Genomic DNA, 25,939 nt, shown 5'->3' with positions numbered 1-25,939 from the left:
CTTTGTTGCCCCATGAAGTTCAACTCTTCTTCAGTCATTGCACCATTTGGACAATTGTCTGTCGTGTGATCCTTGAAAGAACAAATGCCACATGCTTGAGGGTTGATGCTCGAACCATTGAATGCCTTGACCATCTGATTCCTTGCATCAACATCATACACCCCACGGCTCTCGCTTCCTCTCTTCTCCTTGGAACTAAATTGGCGATTGTTGTCAGCCAAGTCATCAATCAAGGTGTAAGCTTCTTGACCGGTCTTGTTCATAAAGGTGCAGCCACATGCCGAGTCCACCATGCTCTTATTGGTGGTGTCGAGTCCTTCATAGAAGAATTGCACCAAGTCATCCAACGAAATACCATGGTGAGGGCACTTCCTTTGTAGTTCTTGAAATTCCTCCCAAGCCTCATAGAGTGAATCACCATATTTTTGAGTGAAGTTCTGAATCTCCCTCCTTAGTCTTTTCGTGAGTTGAGCAGGGAAGAATTGCTTCAAGAACCTCCTAGTCATTTCGTCCCATGTAGTGATGATTCCTGCAGGCAAAGAATACAACCAACGTTTAGCATCATCCTTAAGGGTAAATGGGAACAAAAGCAACCTCAGGCCTTCTTGAGAAAGATGATGAATCGATTGGAGCTTGCAAATGTCCAAGAACTCCCTAAGGTGAACATTAGGGTCTTCCATTGAAGAGCCAGAGTACTTAGGCAGCTGCCCAAGCAATTGAACAGGAATGGAGAAGTTAGCTTCATCAGGTGGAGTGAAAGCAATGCATGAAGGTGATTCCGGGGTGGTAGGAATGAATGCATTCTTGAGTGCCATTGGAGCACCAACAGGAATTATGTCACGGTCCGCAATTGTGTCTAAGTTTGAATTGAAGACGAAGGGAAAGGACAGATCTTCCTCTTCTTCTGATCTAGGTGAAGAGTTTAAGATTGAATTGCTTGGAGATGCTTCGAAATTTAAAGGTCTACTTATGAAAGAGTTGTTTAAATCTCTAAGTGCTTGAATTCGATCCTTGAGCTCTTGTGTCTTCTTAGAAAATTCGGACATGCATAGTACCTGTTTATATGAAAGGTAACGAGTTAGCATTGAAGAATACATAATGAACACATGTAATTCGTGCCTTCCCATAGTCACACACACGCACACTTATGGGGAAGGGCACGGCATCTATGTCAAGTTACAAGGAGTTAGTTCTTTACGTTTTACAAAAGTTCATACAATTCACAAGTTCTTTTTGCCATTTCAATGCTTGAACGATCGATTGATTCTAAGTTGTAAATCAAGGTGGACGTGCGGCCTAAGTATGGATGCCTAGACACAAGATCAAGTCTTTGTTTCAGAAGGCCTTGTAGCTCAATCAGAGATAGTGAACATGGTAGGACTCATTTGTTGAACTACGGAGAGCGAACTCCCTATCGACTCCATCACCGAGATGTATGTCAGTCAGTAGTTCTCTGAGATCCAATTTTGGTCCCATGCACCAGAGTAATAAGAGAGCGTGCCCCTTACTCAGCTGGACTTAACCTCATGTGTTAGACAAATCTCCAAGTGTTAATAAAAGCCGCCCTCGACCTCATGCAAGCTCGAGAGCTAGCATGAAGGGTTAAGGCTAATATTAGCAAAAGGGACTTTACCTATTCCGTTCGATTTACAACCTACAACAATCATTCACTCAAGCACCAAAACAACAACCTAAGATACATTACTATATGTTACACGAAATAAGAATGAGAATATACAAATGTACAATATTAACAATGAATTCGTAGTAAAAGTTAGGGATCCATCTCTAATGGATCCCCGGCAACGGCGCTATTTGATGAATGCTCGATTACTCGACATCAATATTTAACCCTGAACACATCATAGTAATATAAAGCAAGAGGGTATCGTTCACAAACCGGGGATCCAGCCAGGGCTTAGGATCACATCAATTAACACGAATTCATAAAGGGTTTAAGGTTTGATATAGATTTTGGATTGAGTCATAAAAACAGTAAATAAAACCTAAACTAATATATACATGTGATCAACCAACCAACACATAAACAATCACCAAAACAACTCACATAGAGGGAATCGAACAAGTTCTATGTCCATTCTTAGAATCGTGCCGAGACTATGTAATGAACAACCAAGGATGGATCATGCATTTAGGGTTCTAAGCAGTAACCTAAACACATAGACACTTAACACATTCGATCAAAACCAAGCAGCCATAATCGAATTCTAACATGCTCATCTTAATCATGTAATCCCAAAGCCATGCACATTGAATTCATCAAGTATGTCACTTACTTAACCAACAACCATGCAATTCGAAAATCACATAAACAAGAATAAACATGTTCTTAGCATAAGTCTTTAATCCAACAACCTAAATATCATGCTACAAGCATAGTCATAACACATAGAAATCGAAATTGTTCAAGGGCTAGGTTCGGCAGAAACCAAAAACAGAAATCCATAAAACCAAAACAATTTTCGAATCCTCTATATAAATTGAATCAAGTAGCTATTTCATAGACAAAATTGATACAAGACTACACTACACAAATCGCAAGCTTCATCCAAGAACAAGAATAAAACCAAAACCGAAATTAAACAAGAGTGAATCATGGTTACACTTTATAAATCAAGCAATCCACAAGCGTAGCCGAGACTTCTATGGATGAAACCTTCTTCACAAGCGTGTTTGAAGGCTATTGATTGGTGGGGAATGATAGAATCGGTTTTAGGATTTCTTGGAAGGATAAAGGATGAATTCGGCAGAGCTATGGCTGTGTTTGTGTATAGGGCTGATCATCCTGCTGAATGGAGAGGCCGGCCTCTATATATAGAGGTCTAGGAAGCCTTCTTGCCGTGCCAAAAGGAGATAGAATCCAATTGGGAAACTGAAATCCTCTTTGTTATGGATTTGGTTTATGTACTCCATATCCAACTTGATGTAGGAAACCAAGTCCAATAGGGAGATCACTTTAAGGGCTGCACGGCAATCTCTTGGTCCAACTAGGAGTAGCTAGGCCGGCCTCCTCTTCTCCTTGTTCAACTCGAATATGATTTCCTTGTTCAACTAGGAATGCAACTCGGCAACTCTCATTTCTTTCCAAATATGATTTGTCTTTCCTGAAAAGAAATCGTCGATTAAGAAATAGGAAAGAATGAAAATAGGAAAGTAGAGTCCTAGTCGAATAAGGAATCCTAGTTCAATCAGGAGTTCTAACACTTAGCACAATTTCATCATCAAATCATCTCAATTCGAAATAGCTCTACCTAGAACATACATATATCAAATATGAACCTAAAACAACTAAATGCGAAGTAACAAAGCATAAGAATATGGCATATATACATTAAGAACGTCACACTTTGTGCTCCTATCACCCGACAAACTCCATAATGGTATGTACGTACGTAAGACACCATAACTTTCAGCTAAATTCAGTTAAGGTTGCTCATGGGTAAAACACGCATGTTCGATCTCTTATGCTGTCATCGACTCCATTTACAGTATCCCTATGTCATCAGAAGTACTACACCATTTAAACGGTGAGTGGGAGTCAAAGCAGCTCAGCATAGTCTAATTCTAGAACATATACCCCCAATAAACTCTTCTTAATTGCTACAAATTGATGCTTGATCAAGGGGTTTGCAAGCCATGCCATGTGTCACGGGCCGACTTACTACGCAGCGGAATATGACCCGTTCGGCGCCAAGGTTACTCTTAACCAAGGCCAGCCTAACTCAACATGCATTCCTGATGGCAACTTTTTTTTCTTACTTGTGCGCCTCCCGTGTCATTCCGATCTTTCTCTCTTACATTCCTTGCTTGTAAGGTTCCACCAACGAAAGCCACTCACACATGAGTCTCACAACTTGTGACTTATCGATCGCTTCCTCGTGTCATGGTACTCCCATGCCACTCGCCCAACCGATAGGCTTCCATGCCATCCGCTTACCATCGCTTCCTTGTGTCATGGTACTCCCACGATACTCGCCCAACCGATAGGCTTCAATGCCAACCCCTTACCGATCGCTTCCTCGTGTCATGGTGCTCCCATGACACTCGCCCAACCGATAGGCTTCCATGTCAACCGCGTGCACCTTGCACCTCGTAGCAGGCGGTATGACAGTAGGTCGAGACATTGATGGTCCTCGCTTATTTCTATCTGACCGTCCCTTGGAAGCATGCGCACGTTACTTGCCTCCTGAGCATCCATCATCGTGCTCACTCGGCATATAGGCATCTATTGTCCACACATCACCCATGGGGATAATCATATGGGCAACTCGGCCCCAGGGTGTTATCTTTGTTGGGCGAGGCTTGCCTCCACGGCTTGCCTCCCACATATCATCCCGACATCGCATCCGACTTGTCAGCATACTCTTTCATAGGCCACATGCCCGCATCTGCCCACTATAGGCTTCCTTCTTTCTAGCACGGTGTCGCCCGTCCATGCTTGCTGACAACTCTTTCCTTTGGGCAAGGTCGAACCCCTAACCTATGCCCACGTCGCTTTACTCCGTGGTCATTGCGCACCACGGGGTTCCAACATGTATTCCTTCAGCCCACAAGTTCGTCCATGTCGTTGGCATAAGGATCGCCCACGTACGAACCTCGCCACCCGCATGGACCCACAATATCGGCCTACCGGCCAATACCGTCCATGAGACTTCCTGACTCATGGAAACGCATGCCACCACTCTTTGGTGACATCCGCCCGGCTCCTAGGTTCCCTAAGGTCCCCCAAGAGTCACTCGCTTAGTTCCCCATAAGGCCGGCACTGAGGGTGGTGGAGAGTCAGACACCATGTACCCCCCTATAGAGCATATTGGAGAAAACTGGACTTTGGAGGAGGAAACATCAAATATCCGAGAAGGGGCAACTTCCATAATTTATTCATACAATCTCATAAAAATATGTCGTCAAGTGCATTGAACTCGTTTCGACGTCCCAGACATTTTTCGTGTTCAGACTTTTCCCAAATTCCAAGCTTAATTGCCTCGAACCTAGAAGTTCGTCTTAATTACGAAACTGCCACCTGGACATACCACTGAACACCCAATCAGCCCGCAATCAGCTTGCATGCTTGCCGCTTGACACTCTCTCTTCGGCATAGCTCCCAGGAAGTATCACGATGGCACAACCATTTGTGCAGCTCGTGACACCATGTCTCACAACGGCTAGGTGTTTTTGATGGAATAGGTCAATAATCACAACTGTAAATATTATTGTAGGGATGAATGGATGATATATATACTTCAAACACAGATATATAAAAAGAAAAAACCTACGTACATCTCCTTCGCTACTAGGTTCTATAAACACTGATTAGTCAAAGTATGGAAGAATGTCCGTGAATTTGCAAATGCAAGCTTACGTAACAGATTACAGGAAAAAAAAACGGTGATCTTTAACCTCCAATGGTCATATCAATCTGTTGTGCATGAAAACGATGGACACTGATCATCAACACTTGGCTCTCTATTATATAGCCACAACGAATCACCTTTCGGTCTTTCCCTGCAGATAATTGCAGCAATGACGAAATATCCGATCGCCTTATTCGGTTGTGCCGTTTTGGGAGATATCACCTTCCTCACAAAAAGCAGCTTTGCAGAGACCCTCAATAATCGGTTACACGTGCCCAAATCTTGGCCAGATCAAAACACCCACTACTCGATGATGACAAGATTATAAATCTTACTGCAGCAAAACTTGTTACTTGTACGATTGAAATATATGAGTAAATTTTCGTACTGTTATTTATAGCAAATTTCAACGAATACGTCTGTTTGTAGACATGAGGTTGGTAAGAATTAATGGTTGCTGTCTCTTGTATACTACATGTTTGTCTGAGGTTGTGAATGGTTGGTATCTTTCTGCTGTGAATGTCTTTGTCAGGGTGAAAACAAGAGAGAAAGAAGTCTTTCTTCCAAGGTTTAAACGCTGGAGAGAATAAAGTTTGGCTCTTTAAATTTGAAGTTTCATCAAAGCCGAATTCCATACTGGGTATTCTTCTTCAATTGACATATATACAGATGCTTTCATGGTTGTGAGTGATCAAGGTGAGGAATTCTTTGCCTTTCCTCTTCTCTACTTTGGCTTTCATGAATGGTTTCTGATTTTGCAGACCTGGAATGTCTGAGTTTGAAGTTTTGACTTCTGAGATATATCTTTGGCTGAGGTTTAGTTTTTCTAGTAGTGGCCTAGCTTTGATTGGTATTGAGGTTTCTAAACTGGTGGTTATATATTCTGTGTATGATCAACCTCGTAAACCAAGAACAAATTCAGGCATTCCCAATATCTGTGAGACTCTTATTCGAAAGACTTTATCTTGATCCCCAGTAGCATATTAGTTTTCAATTCATGCATTCTGTTTCGTTAAATTAGCAAAGTTTATTATGTAACTTAATTCGTAACTATTGGGTTTGCAAGCAATGAAGCTAATGACAATGTAATGTGCTTAAAAGGGTCTGGAGCGGAGTTTGGTGAATTCATCATTCTGCCCACAATGCAACATGTTTCGTAATTATCCCTGTGTGTAAAGGAATTTGGTAATCATCCCGGTCTCAAGATGATGGCTGAAGAAAATGAAGGATATATGTGTGAAAACAAAAAGACTATCTTCATTTTCTTCAAGGATATCAGGTAAAGCGTCTGACTTTATGCAATTTCCTTTTCTTTCCTCCTGTGAAAGGGTTCCATGTAATTTGCTACAATACAATGAAAAGCTATGTAGCACCGACACTTCTAAGGCCGGAGTGTCAGACACTCCGACACTCCCCGACACGCCACGTGGCGTGTCAATAATATTGACTTTTCCGACACTTCTCCGATATTTTGACCGACACGCCACATCATCATTTTAGATTAAAAAAACATAAAAACAATACAAAATTAACCCAAGTTTTGTTTTAGCCCCATCGTTTTCCCTTTCTTCTTTCCTTAGATTTATTTATTTGGAATTGTTATGCAATGGAATGAACTTGAATTTTTATGCATTATTTCATGTGTTATATATTTATTTTATGCATTAATAAATATATTAAATTATATATAAATAGCCGTGTCGACGCAGTGTCGGAATCTAGATTTTTTAGATTTGCCGTGTCGCACCGTGTCAGTGTCGCGGTATCGGTGTCGGTGTCGGTGCTACATAGATGAAAAGTAATTCCTTATAACTAACATGGCCTTTACTTACACTACCTCTGCCCTCACTATTTCCAATTTACCATTGATAGCTTGCTGATTAAAAAATGAATATGTTTAGGATTTAATGCTTGAATATTTTGTGCTATGATGTGCAGACATGTTTTTAAGTTGGACCAACTGGGATTAGAAATAGCGACGATTGCATTGCCTGCAGCACTGGCTTTGACAGCTGATCCAATTGCATCCTTAATCGATACAGCATTCATTGGACAACTAGGTACTTATTTTTTATATGCCTTCACTTTCATCTTGAACAAGTTATAAATCTGATTTTTACTGTTCCAGTGCTTGGTGACAAATGCCCAATTTGATTGCCATACATAGAATAGGTCTTATTTATCAATCCAGAATTCAACCAAATATCACATCTAAGTCCTGCCACTACCAGATAGTTGTTCTGGTATATCATTTGTGCTGGAAATATCTAGTGCATGTCATGATATCTGTACACAAGCTAGTTAAGGTTGCTGTAAAGGATTTGCTGCTAAATGTATGGACTCTCAGAAAAAATTATAAACTTGGTATAAATCGATTAAATCCAAGGAACATGGTTTCTGCTGGAGAAGCCATTATTGAACATGGCCACCATAACATCATGGTTATAACTCTATAAGTTTATCGAAACTTTATTAGGGCTAATTCTAGTTTTAGCTGAAGAAAACTCGGTTGAAATGTGAATTGATAATATATGGCGATTCATAGAAGTGGAAGCCTGTTGATCAGATGATGATTCAGCCAATGATCATGAGCTGAAATGATGGAATAACTTGGAAGGTGGTGGAGAATACATTGTTATGGCTCAGACGCTCAGTTATAGACCTGATCTTAGTTTCAGTTACCGTAGCTTAATATAAAAGAATAAAAATCAAAGGATGATTAAAGGGTGATTGAACTGCATGCTTCATATTCAATTGCATAATTGAAGATTCGAGATACTATATTTCATCAGAACTTCACACTTGGATCAGAACCTAAAAGCAATTTACATGAGTATTAAAAATTGGGCTTTGTATTAGTACAAAAAATTGGACATAGCCCTTTATTTTTTTATTTAATATATATATATATATATATATATATATAACAGTCCTATCCAGAGTGAATGTTCCTAAACATCCCATACGTTTCCGTCTCCGCGACAATCTCAATCTGGGAATGAGCAATCCTTTCATTTGGCCACAAGCATAGATAACAGTAAGTATCACTAGAGCCTAGTTTATATTTGTAGATAATTCAACACCAGATCGCCCTTGATTTTAGCTCATATATACTGTAATGATATGACAAATTGAAGCCTATATGTATCTATGTTAACCTCTCAACGTAAGTTTGTTCTTCCAGGCAGTTAGTTTAGACTGAAATATATAAATTATCAACCAGGTTGTGTTAATGTTTAAAGGTTCAGTGGAGCTTGCTGCAGTAGGAGTGTCAATTGCTTTGTTCAATCAAGTATCAAGAATAGCAATATTTCCACTTGTTAGTGTCACAACCTCTTTTGTTGCTGAAGAAGACACCATTGAAGCAGCAAGACCTGGAGCAAATGAGAATGATAACCTGGAGTCAGATTCACCAACGAATGCGGAAACTAAACAGTTGATACCAGAAACTGGTAGATGCATCCTCCTTTTCTATATATATAATTTGTATGCAATCGATTTCATACTATATTTTTTTACTCCTCTAAGTACCTATTACATGATAGTGTTTCCGTTTGTGCCTGTTTCTTGGTCAGATACTGGTAAGAATACATACAACATAAAATCGGTTGATGTAAGCTTCGATATAGCTAAAAATGGTCATAAAAAAAGGTATATCCCATCAGCATCATCCGCAATGGTTATTGGTGGCACTCTTGGATTTATTCAAGCCATATTCCTCATATCGGGAGCTAAACCTTTATTGAACTTTATGGGAGTCGGTTCTGTAAGTTTTTCTAGCCAAGATACTAGAATCTCTTATAGTTAAACGTAATGGTTTACTTAGTGTTTTTTCTTTTTCACAAAGTCCTAAATATGTTTTTGTATAGATAATATCATAAAGGATCTGTTGTTTATCAGGATTCCCCTATGTTAAAGCCAGCACAGCAGTACTTGATGTTGAGGTCGCTCGGTGCTCCAGCAGTACTTCTTTCACTGGCTATGCAAGGAGTCTTCCGTGGGTTCAAAGATACAAAAACTCCTTTGTATGCCACTGGTATGCCATAGTATAATTGCACTTTAGCTCATTACATTATCTGTTGTGCTTTATTTTATTACATGCTCCTGCCGGTATTCACGAACAGTCTGTTTAAAATATAGTGGCAGGAGATGCAACAAATATAATTTTAGATCCAATTTTTATATTTGTCCTTCGTCTCGGTGTGAATGGTGCAGCTATTGCTCATGTTTTATCTCAGTAAGTTTCAATAAAATTTTGCTCCATTACTAACGTCTGTACTGTTTCTTGACTAATTAATATGTATATTGTGTGTCACCTTTCCTCTAATTGCTAAATGGTTTATAGGTACTTAATGTCAATCATCCTCTTTTGGAGATTAGCAGCTCAAGTTGATCTCATACCCCCAAGTGCTAAACATCTCCAATTCAGTCGATTTCTTAAAAATGGTGAGGATTCAATTCTCAAGTACAGCAAGGTTTGAATTTAATATTAGACTTTCTTATGTCTCTCTTTCTTCAAAAACATTTCAGTGGTTGATATCATTAGAAGACAGTTAGCATTACGAAATTGATACTCCATTAGTCCTTTGTTCATGACTTCAGGCTTTCTATTATTAATGAGGGTCATTGCGGTTACATTCTGCGTGACTTTGGCTGCATCATTGTCTGCGCGCCAAGGACCGACAGCCATGGCTGCATTTCAGGTCTGCTTGCAAGTTTGGTTGGCAACATCTCTTCTAGCTGATGGACTGGCTGTTGCAGGACAGGTTATAATTTATAATCTTATTTCCGGAACTGGGATGACACTTTCTTTTTAGTTTTAAGTAAAATCAACAGTGTGCATTGTGAATGAGTTAATTCCCGTTAGTTTGCTCATAAATCCAATTTAACCTTGTCACTGCTAATCTGTACTTTGAATACGGAATCACTTCAAAAAAAAATTGAAAACAGAGTAGTGCAGTACAAAATCTCTACTGCAGGTAGTGACATGATTCACAATAGACATAATTGCAAACTTAAAGAGCTCTAATGCTGAATATGATTTTACTTAACATCCATAGTTGACAAGTGTTTGTTTATGAACTATCTCAATGTTTCAATATCTTATTTTATGGACTGACTCATCACTAATTGATATTTCAGGCAATACTTGCAAGTGCATTTGCAAAGAATGACTATGACAAAGCTGCAGTAACTGCATCCCGAGTATTACAGGTTTCTTATAATACTACAGATACATTGTAAGTTAACCATATGATGAAATCATATTTCTAAAATATCCTGGACACATTTTAACTGTAGTTAGGCTTGGCTTTGGGGTTGATACTCGCATTAATTCTCGGAACTGGGTTGCAGTATGGAGCTAGGTTATTTACAAAAGATGTCAATGTCCTCCATCTTATTGGCATAGGCATACCAGTAAGTCTTCTTGTATCGGAACACAGAACAATATCTCTGTTTATACTTCATCGATTCAAAATGACATTATGAGTTAACTGGCTTCGAATTAAAACCAGTTTGTTGCTGCCACTCAACCGATCAATGCCTTGGCATTTGTTTTCGACGGCGTCAACTTTGGTGCCTCTGATTTTGCCTATGCAGCATGTTCTATGGCAAGTCTTCTGCTACTTTCTTTCACTACAAATTATGATTTGCAGTCATCAATTATATAAGTCTCAATTTTTCTAGCATAATTGTTTATAAATACTAAAATTGAGGTGAGGCATTGATGGATTCGTAGTTTGAAACTAAATGTGTTGGTGTCACGTACACTGTCGCCAATATGTTTGTTTTTCAAGCTAGAAGATACTACTGCAGTTCATTCGAAAGTAACATTTAAGGTGATCATTCTTCTCTCTAGGTTCTGGTGGCTATTGTAAGCATCATCGTACTGTTTATTCTCTCCTACACAAGTGGATTCATCGGCATCTGGGTTGCTTTGACCATCTATATGAGTCTTCGTGCACTTGCCGGATTCTGGAGGTACATTTTAAACAAGAATTTGTTTGTGTCCTACTGGAAATACTGAGCTTTAGCCTAACTTGATTTTCTGTCCAAATGCAGGATAGGGACAGGTACAGGACCTTGGCAATTCCTGAGGAATAATTAGTGACGCTTAAATCAATCGGGAGCTTAAGATCTTGTTTGATTTCAGTAGTTGCAGCATCATATTTAGACTTCAAATTTGTTTCTTGAAATTATTATAGAAAGTGCAATTAGAGTACTTCATTACCAAAAAACAACACAGCAATCAATTACTGCGAAATTCATCTTAATTAGCATAAAAGGACTAACGCTTTATTCAAAAAGGAAAAAAAAAAAAAGACTGCTGGTCCGGTTAAAGCAGTCAGATTTGTTGAGCATTGGATCATTGAAGGTTCCTAAGCATAGTCACCCATGGCAATGGTCAATCGAGCTTGTGAGACCAGTGTAACTACTCACCTGTCTCACCAATACCAATGGCGACACGCCTAACAACATCATCGGCACGGTCGTCCTCGCCGCTGATCTTAAGTGGCAGCAATTTCAGTCACGCAACGGCACCACGGTATGGCCATTGGAACTGTTTTTGTAATGGCAAGTACTTTAGGCAGATACAAGAGCAAGTTAGCCTCGTTTGATAGGATAGGTGAGACAACAACACGGACAGTGTGATTCAGTGGTGGATCTTGAAATAAATTTCCGGAGGAGCCAAAATGTCTAAAGAGGCGAAAAAATACCAAATTTTAGAATTAAATGTTGATTTATACACAAATATATCATAATTAGAGTATAATTCTATTATAATTATACAATAATCGTAATAATTATATTATAATAATTATAATATCAAAATGGTTGTATTCACCTGCTGCGGGAGCCACAGCCCCTTCTTGCTTCCATTGAGTTCCGCCAGTGTGATTGAGAAATTCATTTACGTTGTCTAAAGATGACTAACAAAAATGGTTAAATTCGTGTTGTTGTCTGAATGTAACGTACAACAATTAAATTTTTATTGATGTTGTTAGAAATGTATTGTTAGGGCTGGCCCTGAGGGAGGGCAGGCAATGAGCTCGCACCAAAACTCTAATTTTTTTTGTCTGTGTGCTTATTTATTAATAATTAAATTTAATATATTATAAAAAGTAAAACTATACAAAAAAAGTTTCTTGGACCTTTGACAATCAATCTACTTCTTTTTTTCTTTTTCTTTGGCCTCCACAATTACATTGTTTCAAGAAAACCTCACTCTTAAATTCTTGATTTTCTCCCTTTATTATGAATAAAACCCATTGCAAGAATTAAGGAGTTCGGTTATCAATTGATGTTTTCCTAAACTAAATTTCTTTCTCTACTACCTCCATAAATTGATGGACTTGTTAGTGATTTTTCACAATTCTTCATCCTCTCTCAATTTCGCACTCTCAATTTCTAAAGAAAGTTACTCTGATATTCTGAATTTGACGGCTTCGGAGTTGGAACTTTATATAATCTCATATTCTTTTTTTCTGGTTTTGCCTTAAAGAATGTTTGTTTCAAATCTTTTTATTTTACTTTTTTTTCTTTTATGAAACTATGCATATTAGATAAGATAATATGAAATTGATATATGATAATATGAAAATATGAAATTGGTATATGAATTTATTTTAATAAAATCATTTGTATAAGGCCCTTTTTTTTTCCGCACAAGGCCTCGAATCGCTTAGGAGCAACCCTATGTATTATCTGATTAATTTTTGGCCTAGTGTTCATGTCTTACTAGGAATGGCAATGGGGAGGATACGTAGGGTTAGGGGATTGAAAAACCATACCCATATCCAAGTCCGTTTATATCCCCGTACCCGTCCCGATCCCGTAATAAGATACTGGGTATTCCCCGTACCCATATCCTTAAGTGATTAAGTTCTCATACCCGCTCCAATAGCCGTTAATAGTAATTTATTTTATTATTAAAAATTCTAATAAAGTACACGAAATATAAAAGACTGAAATAAAAATCAAATATCATGATAAAATTATCTCCTTATGTCAAAAATTGTTGTACGTGCAAATAATCACAAAATATATTTTAATATTTTTCTATTTATTTAATTTTTCTATTAATTTATTTGAGTGAATATATATTTATTAATTATATTAAATATATAATATATTAATTAGTGAGTATGGGGATGGGGATCGAAATACCATCCCCCGCCCCTTACCCGATTTTACTCGAAACACTCCCGCATTAGGGTTGAATACCCGTGAGTACCCTACCAGCTGGGTATTTTTGTCATCTCTATGTTTTACAATGGCGGAGGCGAGTACATTATGCATTGTTTTAGATTATTTTTTGGTTATACACAGTTACACGCATGTAATATAGCAGTTGATGTATGAACCTCAAGTCCTCAACTCAAGAGATGAATATACCATACCCACTGCAAATGTATGAACTCAATTTTCATCATCCACATTCTACTGTACCTACCAGCTACCACTACAAGTCTACAAATCACCTACATCTCCGGAGAAACTAATAGTTCATGATCGAGTATCCAAAACAGGTAAAACGAATAATTAAATTCGCTTGTTGTAATTCGATCTATAATCCTTTTAAAAGGCATAAGTTAAGCTAGTATCGCAGTTAAGTTGATATAAGTAACCAATGATAAAAGTAAATAAAGTAATTTGTACTTTTTCATCAGAAAAAAAAATTGTACTTCTAATATTGGTTGATACTTGATACTACAATATTAAAAATCAAATGGGAAAGTTTAATGTTTAAACCATGCTTTTCATTGACCAAAAATAAAGTTTCTTTTCTTTGCCTAATTTTTCTATTTTCAGTTTTTTAAAAGGGTACTGCTAAATGTACTCAGTAAACTTCTCAGTAAACCTAGTAAAATGAAAAGACAAAATCAGCCTAATGTGAAAATGACCTTAAGAGTCATGATAATTGAATATAACCCGAGTATCATTTGATATGGAAGATGAGCTCCTCAGGCAAGTCCTCCTTGTTCCTCCAAATGACCCACCCAATTCTGGCATTAAATCTTCCTCCAGATTTTCCAAACCGAAATAAAAAGGAAAATCAAAGAGGTTTTTGGTGAAAAGTTTTTCCGAGAAGAGGTAGAGTGATTCAAAATCAAAGTCTAACTCTTTTCCTTCTTCGTCTTCCTCCAAATTTTTCTCAACACACTTTGTTTTGCTCTGTTTGAAAAATATTAGTGAACCCTTTTCGCTCCACTGTTTATGGTACGCTCAATCTCCTAACTTACCACTTTTTTTGATCTCTAATGAGTTTTGGACTTTTGTTTTTACATCAAAGTTTGTACTGTTGTGCTTTTGGGTTTGTCCCTTCTACATATGCCTATCTTCTCTGTTTTATGTGTTTATTGCAATACTATTCTGGCTTTATTTTTCACGCTCCACAATTAAGGGTTTCGATAGAAGAGAATCAGTTTTACTGAGTTTGATAGAAGAAAGGGTGTTATGAGAAAATGCAAGATGTAGATACATTTTAGCAGCACCCTTTTTTAAATTAAGAAAATGGACTTTTCCTTCTCATTCTCATACACTGCAGTTTGCAGGTTCTCATTTCTCTCTCTCTCTCTTCTCCGGACCTATCTCCTCCATTATTGCATGACACCATGCCCGCCTCAGCCTCCGCCTCCGCCTCCCTCTCTCTCTCCGCATCCGCCTCTTCGACAACCTCCGCCGCCCCCAATTCCGATCTCCTCATCCGCCTCAGCTCCCCCGACTCCCTAGTCCAGCTCAAAGCTCTCCGCGAGCTCAAGAACCGCATCATCGGCAATCGCACCAAGAAGCTCGCCTTCGTCAAGCTCGGCCTCGTCCCCGCCGTCGCTGCCATCCTCGCCTCTAATGCCCATGCCCAGGCCGATCACGATTCTAATCTCCTTGTTCAGTCCGCCGCCACCCTCGGTAGCTTCGCCTGCGGCTTTGATGCCGGCGTCAGAGCCGTTCTCGATGCCGGCGCCTGTTCTACCCTCCTATTGCTTCTCTCTCATTCTGATGACAAGGTTGAATTCGATTCATGCTGTTTGTTAATTAAAGCATTTGATTCATTTGATCATGGTCCACTGTTGCTTTGTTAGATTACTTGCTCACTTTGTTGCTTCATTATTGATTCGAGTTTCGAAATTTTAATTTCTGTTAGATGATAGATAAATTGATGCATTACTTTGTTGATTATTCTTCAACTTTTGGTTGAGCTATTAGTTTAAGGCGAAATAGAAACATTGCTGCTGTGACTTTCCTTGTATATGTATTCTATCTGCGGTAGTCGGAATATATTAGCGGTCATTTTCTTAGCTATTGACTATTGAGTGATCCAGGACTGTTGAGCAACCATCAAAGCTTTGTTCGTGCTTATATTAACTGTATTTGGATGGGTTTCTATGTTCTGCAGGTTGTGGACGCTGGTGCACGTTCTTTGAGAATGATTTATCAATCGAACCTGGCTCCAAAGTGTGATTTTCTTCAGGACAAAAACATGGAATTTCTTCTTTCGTTATTGAATAGTGAAAATGAGAATGTTACTGGACTTGGTGCAAGTATAATTATACACTCGTGCGAGACTATGGAAGAAAAGAAGGCAGTATGCAATGCTGGTGTTCTCAAAAAGCTTGTTAGCCTTCTCGGAGGTTCTCCAAGTCAGAGAGATAATAGCTTAGAATCTCTAGCCACGATTATGAAGAACAATGATGAAGCTGTTTCTGAGTTTGTGGGATGTGAATGTGGAAGAGCCTTGAGTTCTGTTATAGAATTAACAAAAGATAGATATCCTCGCACAAGATTTTTGGCTTCGACCTGCTTGATTGCTATAAGAAACACTTCTTCAAGCTATCTGCAAGATATAGGTATCAAAACCAAGCTGGTTCATCTCTTACTTGAACTTCATGATGACCCCGGTCAAGTTGGAGACGAAGCTCCGTTTGCATTTTCTAGTTTGATTTCTCAAAAAGTCGATCTACAGAGACTAGCACTTGAGGCGAATGCTATTGATAAACTGTACAACCACTTGCAAAAGAATCATTTACATCCTAAACGTTTCGAAGGACTATTATTGGCACTAGCTGATTTATGCTCAAAGTTGGAGAGCTGTAGGTCTAGATTCCTGTCGTTGCAGGTCTGTTGCTTCCAGAAATACATTTACTTATGGCCATATGTATCACTTTTCCTGCCAATAATACTTTCTTTGCTATTCCTTCATTCATTCATTCATTTTTGTCATCACGACAAAGGGTACTCATTCTGCTAGTTGGTTAGACTTGATGTTGAGAATATACATCCCACATTGAGAATTGGGACCTAGCATGTGGGTTAATAAGGGTTTGGGCCACTCCATCCATTGCCATTTGGTTTTGGATGTGAACCCTAGATCACTTTATCACTTGAGCATGTAATTGTTTTCTGTTTTAGTGGTGGTAGTTGCTTCTCTGTAGTCTCACTAGTCTGTAGATTTCTATTTTTTTTCCAGTTCCACACGGTTTATAACTAGAACTTGAACCTGTTTTCTTTCTTCTTTTCTTTGTTTCGGAAGTGTACACAAAGGTGAAGGTATATGTTTAATTGTTAAAATGAGTAGGTACTTTTAGAAGACTGTACACGTATATATTATTCCTTTATATTTTTCTAAAACAATTGGAAATTGCTTTTCGTTTTCTAAATTATGGGGGACTCTTCCCACGAATTTCACTAGTTATGAAGATTAATAAAATTAATGTATTGTTTTTGTTTTATGAAAAATGAAATACAAATCATGAGGTTATTCAAAATAACGTCAGACCTTGATAAGAAGCTTTGCAACAGACGAATAAGGGTAATTTGGCTTAGGCCATAGATAATTTAGTGCTTGCATGAGTAATTTTTTATGTGTGAAGACCAACTGGTTTATAACTTATATGCTTCTGAATATAGGCATTGAACTTGGTATCTGAAGCTCTGATCCATGATAGTTCTGATGTACGTACTGCAGCTTGCATTTGTTTAAGATGCGTTTCTCGCTCTATCAAGGTATGCCTTATGCAATATAATAATTTCCTAGCTTAATTATATCTATAGTTTTTATTAGATGTTTCCTAAGAAAATGTCAGTTCAGAATTTGTGTGCAGGTAATTTTATGAACGAAATGATTGTCCCTCCCTTGGTTCGGCTGTTAGATGACCCTTCTACTTCAGTCCAGGTATCTGCTTGTTATCACTAAGTATCATATTTTCCATCTCAGCTGTCAACTACCTAGTCCCATGCTGTTTCTGCGACTTTTAGTTTTTACTTTGAATGAAATAGATTATCCTTTTTGTTCAACTATGTAGATGGTTATTAAAGACTTGAGTGAAATACCTTTCTCAAACATTATACTTTTATCTGGAGCTCTTCATGTTGACACAATACAGCTGATAAAATGATACTTCTTAACAATCATACTTCTTCAGGAGTTACAAAAACTTTTAATTTGGATTTGTCTGTTGTTAGAAAACTTTGTATGCTAGTTTCATTGAATAGAACTAGTTAGATAATGTTGTAATTCCACCTGCTTTCGTCTTGGTGTTAAAAGAATGATTTCATTCCTCTGAAAGGGGTAAAAGGGCTGGCATACATGAGAAAAAGTATATAAGAACATAGTTATGAGAAGCTTTGAGGGAATTATGGTCTTAAATGGTTTACACCTAAATTTTGTCAACAACATTTGAAAAGACAGTTGTGTGGGTTTAAAACTCAAGGTTGTAGAATTAACATTTTAAAAGGGAGTAATTAGGGTTTGGGTTAAGATACAATTTGGGCTGTCCATGGACTGTCAATAGTAGTGGAGATTTTAGGGTTTCTGGGATTTAACATGAAACAGAAAGATAATACTCAGTACCATAACCGCCCTAATGCCAAAATTCGCAGTTAAGATCAATCTGGACAACTGCACTAGATGCCTAGCAGAGTTGAGTTTGTCTTTGCATCTGCTTAGTCATTGAAGATTAGGGAAAAGCCATCAATATGAAGAATCCATTACTTCATTCAAGTAAGATGCCACTTTTTTATCATTCAAAAGAACCTCAGATTAGGTTGTCCAGTGTGAATTGAACTGTTGTGTGGAACACGTAACCTGATTTCATGACGTTATGAAGGATGACTATTAGGTTAGTACACTAAAATAATACACCAAAATGATGCTCAGGTCTGCGAGCTGTGAGTTCTTTATTTTCTGGAACATTGATGAACTCTTTTTCTTTCTTCCTTCCGGACTGAATTTGGTCAGATGGTCACGTTGCTATAGATTCTGCAAAATTAATGCATTTTGAAACATTTTATTTTATGCTGTAATATATACTTCATGTTCACAAAGGATAAGTGTCCTTATTTGGGAAATTTATATAACTAAGCACGTCTGCAAACTATGATATACATAGGCCTTTTTTCGTTAATGTCAGCAATTCTGGATGCACGGAAAACACAAAAAGTAATAATATTGAACACAAAACGTATCTGAAAATCGATAATTGTGGTAATCCATCAGGATTGAATATGTTACGTTATAATTTATTAAGACAAAGACAGGAAATTCATTCTAATCTATCTTCCATGCTTGTTTTTCAGGTTGCAGCTCTTAGTGCTGTTGGAAACATAGTTATTGATTTTACTACGCATAGGTCATTATTTTTACAGTCTGGAGGGGTGAAACAGCTTGTTCAGTTATCAAGATCAATGGATTCAAATTTGAGATTAAATGCTTTATGGGCTTTACGGAACTTGATGTGCCTAGCAGACTACATGTGTAAACAAGAGATATTTATGGAGCTCACAGCTTCGTCATTAGCAAGCCTTATATCTGGTGATGTGAAATTTTACTGTAGCAGTTCAAAGTAGTTTGTTTTCAACTTTTTTCTACTTAATCTAATGGTTAAGTACTGAACATAAATGCCGTTTACATTTATTTGCACCTGCAGACCCTGAGCCTATTGTCCAAGAGCAGACTCTAGCTCTTGTCCGCAATCTTGTTGATGGATGTATGAAGTCAGTTGAGCTTGTATTTGCTGAAGATGGTTTACTATTAAATGCTGTTGGAAGGCAGTTGCAGGGTGCTTCACAAGATGAAATTTTGGTACAGGTTAGAAGACTTTCTATTAAATGATAACATGCACTAGCTATAATTACATCCTGATCTTTAGTGATATTTAAATCTATATCGTGTTATTTGATTTTGAATTGCAAGTTTGTTTGTAAGATCCTTATTTTGCAATTTCTGAAAACATGCACCTGGTGCCTCTCATAAACATACTTGTTGAAGGTCATCAGCTCCTTCAGCTATCTTCTGAAACTGAAGTGCAGTTGTTCTTTAGTATCTACTATGATGATTTTCTGTTGGTCTGTTCCGGCTGGTATTTGTATTTTTTTTTCAGCCTTATTTTCTGTTCTTGCATCATTTGGTCATAATTTTCTTATCCGCTGTTCGGTATTATAAACTGTATATTATAGATTTAAAGGTGGATTAAAACCACCTTTTTTGCAATTCCTCTGAAGTTCTTTTTATAATAGTATAAATTAAGGAAGATCCATAAACATGTAATCAAGATATGGTATTCTTGAAAATGATGGTGGTAGAACTGATACAGTGTAGGTGATTTTTTTTTTTTAATGATGCCCAGATTAGTTCAATGCTGCATGTTTGATGCAGCAGGAAACAACAATTGGTGAGAGTATGATCTGGGTGGATTTGGGAGTGTTGAGAGATCAGAAAAGCTGTCAGAATTCAGAAGAAACAGAGGGTTATTAGCCTGTTGACGGGAGATACAGAAGGAAAGAAATCAGGGTAGAGTAACCAAGCACCAAGCCATCAATAAGATATTAGTTTAATTCATTCCAATCTGATTTGGGTTTATAATAGGTAGCCATATTTATAGGGCTTCAAACACAACCGTAGACTCCTAATAAAAAAAAAAGAATCTTCTATTGTTTTATGCAAACTTATTATGAGAAGACTTTTAAGTACTTGGAGACTTTAATAGACATAAAGATGCACTCAAAAACCCTTACTACATATCTTAATGACAGACTCCTCAAGCACTAGGCTGGTAATTATTCTTAATAAAACTGAAAATTAACCTGCCAGCCTTAAATCTAGTAAACTACCATGGAGTAACAAGGGTTGAGCTTATCTCTTCAAATCTTTTCCAGCCAACTTATGGCTTCTCTTTTAATGTAGAAACTTGGAAAAGTGTACGTTCAATTTGTTAATTATTTATACATCAGAGTACCAAATGTGTGCACAAGTGTTAAATTGCTGACATGTTTTAAACTGTGTCTTATGTCTTATGTTCTGTGTAACATTCAAGATGGACGTTCTTTGTGTTTGGTCATGGGTTAGACTTTTAGGGTTCCTAGAGGTCGTTATAGAGGGTCCTTTGCTATGGATTCTGGTACGAGTGTAGAAAGTGATTTTCATTGAGTCTGTGTCTAAAAGTTTACAAATATATAGCAGATCTGCTGCTTCTTACAATGCTAAGATTAAGCTAAAATACAATCTACATTTACACCTAATATGTAAGTATGTAACTGACACGCAATCAAACATAAAACCTAAATCGGTTAGGAATGCTGTAATGAAGGAGAGTCAAATTTGGAGGAGGAGATTGAGGCTCACTAACAACCCCCCCCCCCCCCCCCCCCCCCCCCCTCCAAACTCGGCAATGCTGGATGCTCAAGTTTTCTGGAAAGGAGGTGATGGCGTGACTTGTGAAGGGATTTCGTGAGTAAATCAGCCGGTGGTCATTCTTCATGAGTCAGACACAGTGACTTCCAAGAGCGACTTTCTCACGAACATAATGATAGTCGAGCACAATTTGTTTTGTACGAGCACGGAACGCCGGATTGCAGGCCATGTAAGTACTGAGGTTATCACAATGGAGTAGGATCGGAAACTACATATGAGCTCCAAGCACATAGAGCAGATAACCAAGCTAAGCAGTTTCGGCACAAGCATGGGTAAGCATATATCACTCTAACTCAGCGCTTGAAAAGGCAATTGATGGTTGCTTCTTGGAGCACCAGGAAATCAGGTTGGACCCCAAGATACACAAGGTAACCAGATGTGGACCCTTGCTAGTTGGGGCAACCTGCCCTATCTGCACAGGCTGACGCCAGGGAAAAAGGATAAACTATGACCAAGATTACCTTTCACATAGTAGAGTATGCGCTTCACTGCAACAAGATGAGGATGCCGAGGTATCAGTACTGACTACTGAGAAATCGAATTGACTGCAAAGGTTATATCCGGACGAGTAATAGTGAGATACTGGAGAGCATCTACAAGTGCTCGAAACTCTGTCAGGTTATCAAAAGGGCACCATCAATGGAAGTGAGGTCATGTTTAGCCGATGTGGGCGTACTGACAGGCTTGCTAAGCACATATCTGGGAATCAGTGTAGAATTACTTGTCAAACAATATCTCTGGAGTGATTCATTAGAAATCTTGGTTCAATTTCAAGAAACCTTTCTTTTCCTTCCTTCAAAGATCATTAATCACCAGCCGTCCCCAAGGATTATAATTCTAAACTTCATGCTTCTAAGACCTAAATACAGTGACCTTTTAGGTATTCCTATATCATATTTGGCATCAGAGGTTTAGGTTTAACCATGTCATCCCTTAACGGACTACCTTTTAGGGGTTCGATGACCGATCCACAACGAGAGAAGTTATTGTTGCAACTCACTGAAAAGCTAGAGGTTCTAACTGGGAAACTCGTGCAGTAGAAGTATATTTGTAGCTTGACGTTTTGATTAGGGGCGTTGGATACAAAACCAGGTCCTGAATTCCTGATGAACAGCTTGAAGAGGGCTCATGTGCTTAAGAACTTAAAGACAGAATTAAGTGTAACTGAAGGATATACTGCAATATCAAGTTGGACCAGTCACTTCTCGAAAACCTTACTTTGGTACAAATAAATTCCGGGCCTTCTGATTTTCGCTGCCACTGATGAGAGATGCCTGTGGTCTCGTAAGTTTTATCAATTGAAGGAGGTTCTGCGAATTCAAAATTTTGACAGAGCTACGTGTTGGAAAGTATGCTGCTTGTGAAGAAAGACAGAGAGCCAAAATGGCACATGCAAATGTAATGAGGTATGTGTTGGGGCACATTAGGAGTATAACGAGCTTTATGTCAAGAGTATGGGTACTTTTAAGGCGACCAAGAAGATGGTTAGCGGTACCTATGCTTTGAAAATTCCTTCAAACCTGGGAATCAGTTCAATCTGTACAATGTAGAACTACCAATGTCTACCCATCCACCTAGCAAAAAAATGTAGAAACCCTGTGACCCCCAAATCTACCAAAACCACCAAAGTCGACCTGTCCACCCCACCACCAATGTCTAGTTGTCTACCAGTCCACCTCCTAAATATAATGTCTCCGTCCCCTGACAGTCTATCACCTTCAAACTATAAGGCAATTTCTGTTACTCAATAGTAATAAACTTATCAACACCTACAAGTCATCCATAATAGGGAACTTCTGTAGGGTTCTGGTATCTTCTCTTGCTAAGGATCATCATATATTGGTGAAAATCAGTCAAATGAGATTGCTTGTAGCTTCAAAAAATATATGTTGACTCATTGGTGATAATTCTTGTTGTGACATTAAGAACCCTTGCTGGAGTCAGTCCGGACTATAATCTTATTCCCACAATGTAACATCAATTTATCCTCTCTGATGTACACTACAATTTCTAGGTTGTTCAACATCCTACATATTTACAAATACTGAAATACTTGATGATGGATTCTGAAAATCTTTTTCTGACAGGGATTGTATGTGCTTAGCAATATTGCAAGTGGAAATGAAGTTCACAAGGAAGCTGTTATGCATCAATTAGTACCAGAAGTAGACAATGGCGCCCAGTCTCTTATTCTGAAGTTTTTGCAGAGTAATGAAAGCCAGTTACGTATAGCTGCAGTCTGGACCATTGTTAATCTTACTTTTCCATCGAGTCCTGATGCATTGAGTCGTTTCCTAAGACTTAACATTGCTGGCATTGTTTCTCAAGTGAAGAGCATGACCAATGATCCTTGCCTGGATGTTAAGGTTCTCATCTTCTACCTCGATTTTTTTATCATTTAATAGTTTTGATTATCTATTAGATCATATCTGATTCATCGTGTGGCACAGCTTCGGGTAAGATCAGCACTCGGGCAATTTACGACCTTCAGTGATGGCTTAACATGATACTTTTTTACCCTTGAATCAGTGGCCAGAAAAGGATTACACTGATGCAATTGTACTAGTTTTGATGTTACGGTAAGCTTCATTTATGATGAATTTATTCTGGTTACAGAGTCACTAGTTTTAACATAAAAGCGCAGCGCGCGCACCACATCATTCTTTTCAAACATTTCTAAAAGATCGTATGTCCTTTCATAATGAGTATTTTTTGCAGTTAATTAAAATGTTTGTATTATTTCATTTGAAAGCTAAGTTGTATGACTTGTACAGAGGGTTATAGGTTAGTGAGCTCCATATGATCAATCGTTTTGGTTCTGTCCTGAGATTCTATTAGTATATATTCATCAGTAATCTGTTGTGATGCTGTTGTCTGAGTATAAATAGACGTCCACATGAAAATATGGATTGGAGTTCACTTTGGCTAAACTTCTGTTTACGTTGGTATGTTTCCCATTGCAGGTGTACCACATTGCTTTTATAATTTTCCCAGTTAGAGCAGTGTGGAAGCTTTCTAAATTTGTGGATACTCCTGACCAGGTTACCTTTGTAATCTGTTCCACTTTTATGTATTTCTTTTTGAACACGTGCCATGTATCGATGTAGGTATATCAACTTGGTAGTTATGGGTTTTTAAAACCTATCTGTCAAATACTGTTTCCATGATGTACAGAGGTGCATTTTTCTTGGTTCCAAGTGTATAAAGAGACCAATAGGTGGAGTGCTATTATATCGATGTCCCCGGAGGTTTGATGAGCAAGGATGAGCTTATGTTACTGTGATTGATGCAGTGTAGCTTTATTCCAAAGCTTGGTTACGCTTCTTCAAAGTTCGCAACTCCCTTGCTCTCCCGAAAAGATGAAACTTTGTACAGCCCTGTGGGAAAGAATAACCAACTTGTCTTGAAGTATATACTGTATATGCAACCCAGTACATTTCCCGTTAGGAAGTACTGATATCGTCTGGGAATTTATACCAATTACCAAATGTGTATTAATTGGGATGTTATAAGTGAACAAGTTTTCCAGGGAACTTGACCAGAGTACCAGTTCTCTAATTGATGTTTTCGGATTGTCTGTCAGACTCACAGTGCTCGCTAGCGTTTTGCAGTGGACTGATTTTGTTGTTCCTAGATTGTCTGGGTCACAGTACTCGCTAACTGCAAAATGCACTGTTTCTGTTTTCTATGGTCTCATGGTAGGAGAGCCAACGTCATAATTTGATTTAATCTCTACCTTGGGCATTCGATTATGCTCACCAAGAGCCCCTAGCTGCTAGCACCACTCAATAGAGATGACACGTGTCGGAACAAAACTACTAAAACATGGTTAATCCAATAGAGAAAAAATGGTTCTTTATTAAAGAATGCATGTTTGTATTGTCTAGCATTTTTTTTATCGTCTTCTCTCCCAAGCCCTAGCCGCTAGGGTTTATGCGCGAGAACCTCGACCAAATCTCAGATCTCCTCTGCAATGGCAGGTCAAATCCAATCTCCTTCATGTGGCAGTGCGTCTGTCCTTGGCGGTGGCTCTTACTCCACTCGTTCGTCAAGTTTGGCACGGGCGGTCCTTGGGTAGCGAGGTTAGACTGCGGCAAATAACATGTTTTCTTATATGGTCAGACAATGTTGGGTCCGAAGCTTCTGACTCTAAAGATTGAATTATTGCTAGTGTTTGAGAAGATTAAGGGTTTTTGCAGAGCTTGTGGCCTTTTTCAACATGACGCGTCGGGTTGTGATGCATTCCTTGTGCATGAACGAGCAGATCTGATGCAGAGTTTGTCTCTTGATATGATATGGCTCTCTATTGCTTCCGGATCTCCTCCGTCAGTCTAATCTGGTGGAGGATGTGGCTAGGGTCTCGGTGACGGAGCCAGAGATGGCACAACTGCTGGTCTCTATGGGTGCGGGGCCGACTGCTATTGGTTCGTGTGATGCCGTGCCGAGCAAGTCTCTGGCCGTGTTGGGGGGATACAATACTAAGCCGTCGGCGGAGCTGAGTGGTAAGTTGGTGGAAACAAACCCTTTTGGTGATTCTCAGTTCAAATTGGATTGTGTTGGTCCCACTACTATCAAATCGGTGGCTCCAATTCCTGCTTTGGTTAACCATATGAAAAGGTTAGCCACTACTAATGTAATATCCCACATCGGCCTTATATGTGCATGTCCACCTCCATCTAACATGAGGATTTTTGGGGGCTCAATGGCTTCGGAGGGAATGAGAACTCCAAAGTTAACCTTGCTCGGGTTAGAGCAATCACATGATGGGTGACCTACTGGAAAGTTTTTCGTGAGCTCCCAAAAACAAAACTGCGAGGGTTATGCCCAAAGCGGACAATATCGTGTTATGACGGAACGGTCCCGGGATGTGACAATTTGG

At 38.6% G+C, this 25,939-nt stretch overlaps 2 protein-coding genes and 1 non-coding gene across 4 annotated transcripts; all 3 read left to right on the top strand.

Moving 5' to 3' along the window:
• The first annotated feature begins 351 nt into the window (after positions 1-351).
• LOC126789694 (small nucleolar RNA R71) lies at positions 352-458 on the top strand. The gene has a single exon (XR_007671607.1). It is a non-coding gene; the product is annotated as a small nucleolar RNA R71 (small nucleolar RNA).
• A 5,461-nt stretch (positions 459-5,919) lies between these two features.
• On the top strand, positions 5,920-11,548 carry LOC126786623 (protein DETOXIFICATION 42). 2 transcript variants are annotated; one of them, XM_050512500.1, is made up of 14 exons: positions 5,920-6,068; positions 6,474-6,651; positions 7,311-7,432; positions 8,615-8,824; positions 8,948-9,138; positions 9,273-9,408; positions 9,513-9,609; positions 9,718-9,818; positions 9,975-10,138; positions 10,515-10,586; positions 10,674-10,790; positions 10,889-10,984; positions 11,233-11,354; positions 11,436-11,548. In XM_050512500.1, the coding sequence occupies exons 2-14, from the start codon at positions 6,578-6,580 to the stop codon at positions 11,479-11,481; spliced, it is 1,548 nt and encodes a 515-aa protein (XP_050368457.1). In that variant the 5' UTR covers positions 5,920-6,068; positions 6,474-6,577; the 3' UTR covers positions 11,482-11,548. The 2 variants fall into 2 exon arrangements, with proteins under 2 accessions (XP_050368457.1, XP_050368456.1); XM_050512499.1 differs by lacking the exon at positions 5,920-6,068 and adding an exon at positions 6,189-6,309.
• Positions 11,549-14,961: 3,413 nt separating this feature from the next.
• On the top strand, positions 14,962-24,730 carry LOC126786084 (uncharacterized). The gene is made up of 9 exons (XM_050511795.1): positions 14,962-15,379; positions 15,769-16,488; positions 17,280-17,375; positions 17,461-17,544; positions 18,948-19,182; positions 19,298-19,458; positions 23,148-23,426; positions 23,511-23,639; positions 24,024-24,730. Exons 1-8 carry the CDS (start codon positions 14,990-14,992, stop codon positions 23,565-23,567), a joined length of 2,022 nt encoding a protein of 673 aa, XP_050367752.1. The 5' UTR covers positions 14,962-14,989; the 3' UTR covers positions 23,568-23,639; positions 24,024-24,730.
• The last annotated feature ends 1,209 nt before the right edge of the window (positions 24,731-25,939 follow it).

The sequence above is a fragment of the Argentina anserina genome, chromosome 3 (assembly GCF_933775445.1).
Source record: "Argentina anserina chromosome 3, drPotAnse1.1, whole genome shotgun sequence".
Classification (NCBI taxonomy): Eukaryota; Viridiplantae; Streptophyta; class Magnoliopsida; order Rosales; family Rosaceae; genus Argentina; species Argentina anserina.
Note: the sequence above shows the minus strand (reverse complement) of the source record. Positions and strands in the feature narration are given on the sequence as shown.

Coding starts and splice junctions, on each gene's coding strand:
- LOC126786084 (XM_050511795.1), top strand. CDS start 14,990: ATGCCCGCCTCAGCCTCCGCCTCCGCCTCCCTCTCTCTCTCCGCATCC. Junction 15,380..15,768: donor TCTCTCATTCTGATGACAAG/GTTGAATTCGAT, acceptor TATGTTCTGCAG/GTTGTGGACGCTGGTGCACG. Junction 16,489..17,279: donor CTAGATTCCTGTCGTTGCAG/GTCTGTTGCTTC, acceptor TTCTGAATATAG/GCATTGAACTTGGTATCTGA.
- LOC126786623 (XM_050512500.1), top strand. CDS start 6,578: ATGATGGCTGAAGAAAATGAAGGATATATGTGTGAAAACAAAAAGACT. Junction 9,610..9,717: donor ATTGCTCATGTTTTATCTCA/GTAAGTTTCAAT, acceptor AATGGTTTATAG/GTACTTAATGTCAATCATCC. Junction 10,791..10,888: donor TTATTGGCATAGGCATACCA/GTAAGTCTTCTT, acceptor AATTAAAACCAG/TTTGTTGCTGCCACTCAACC.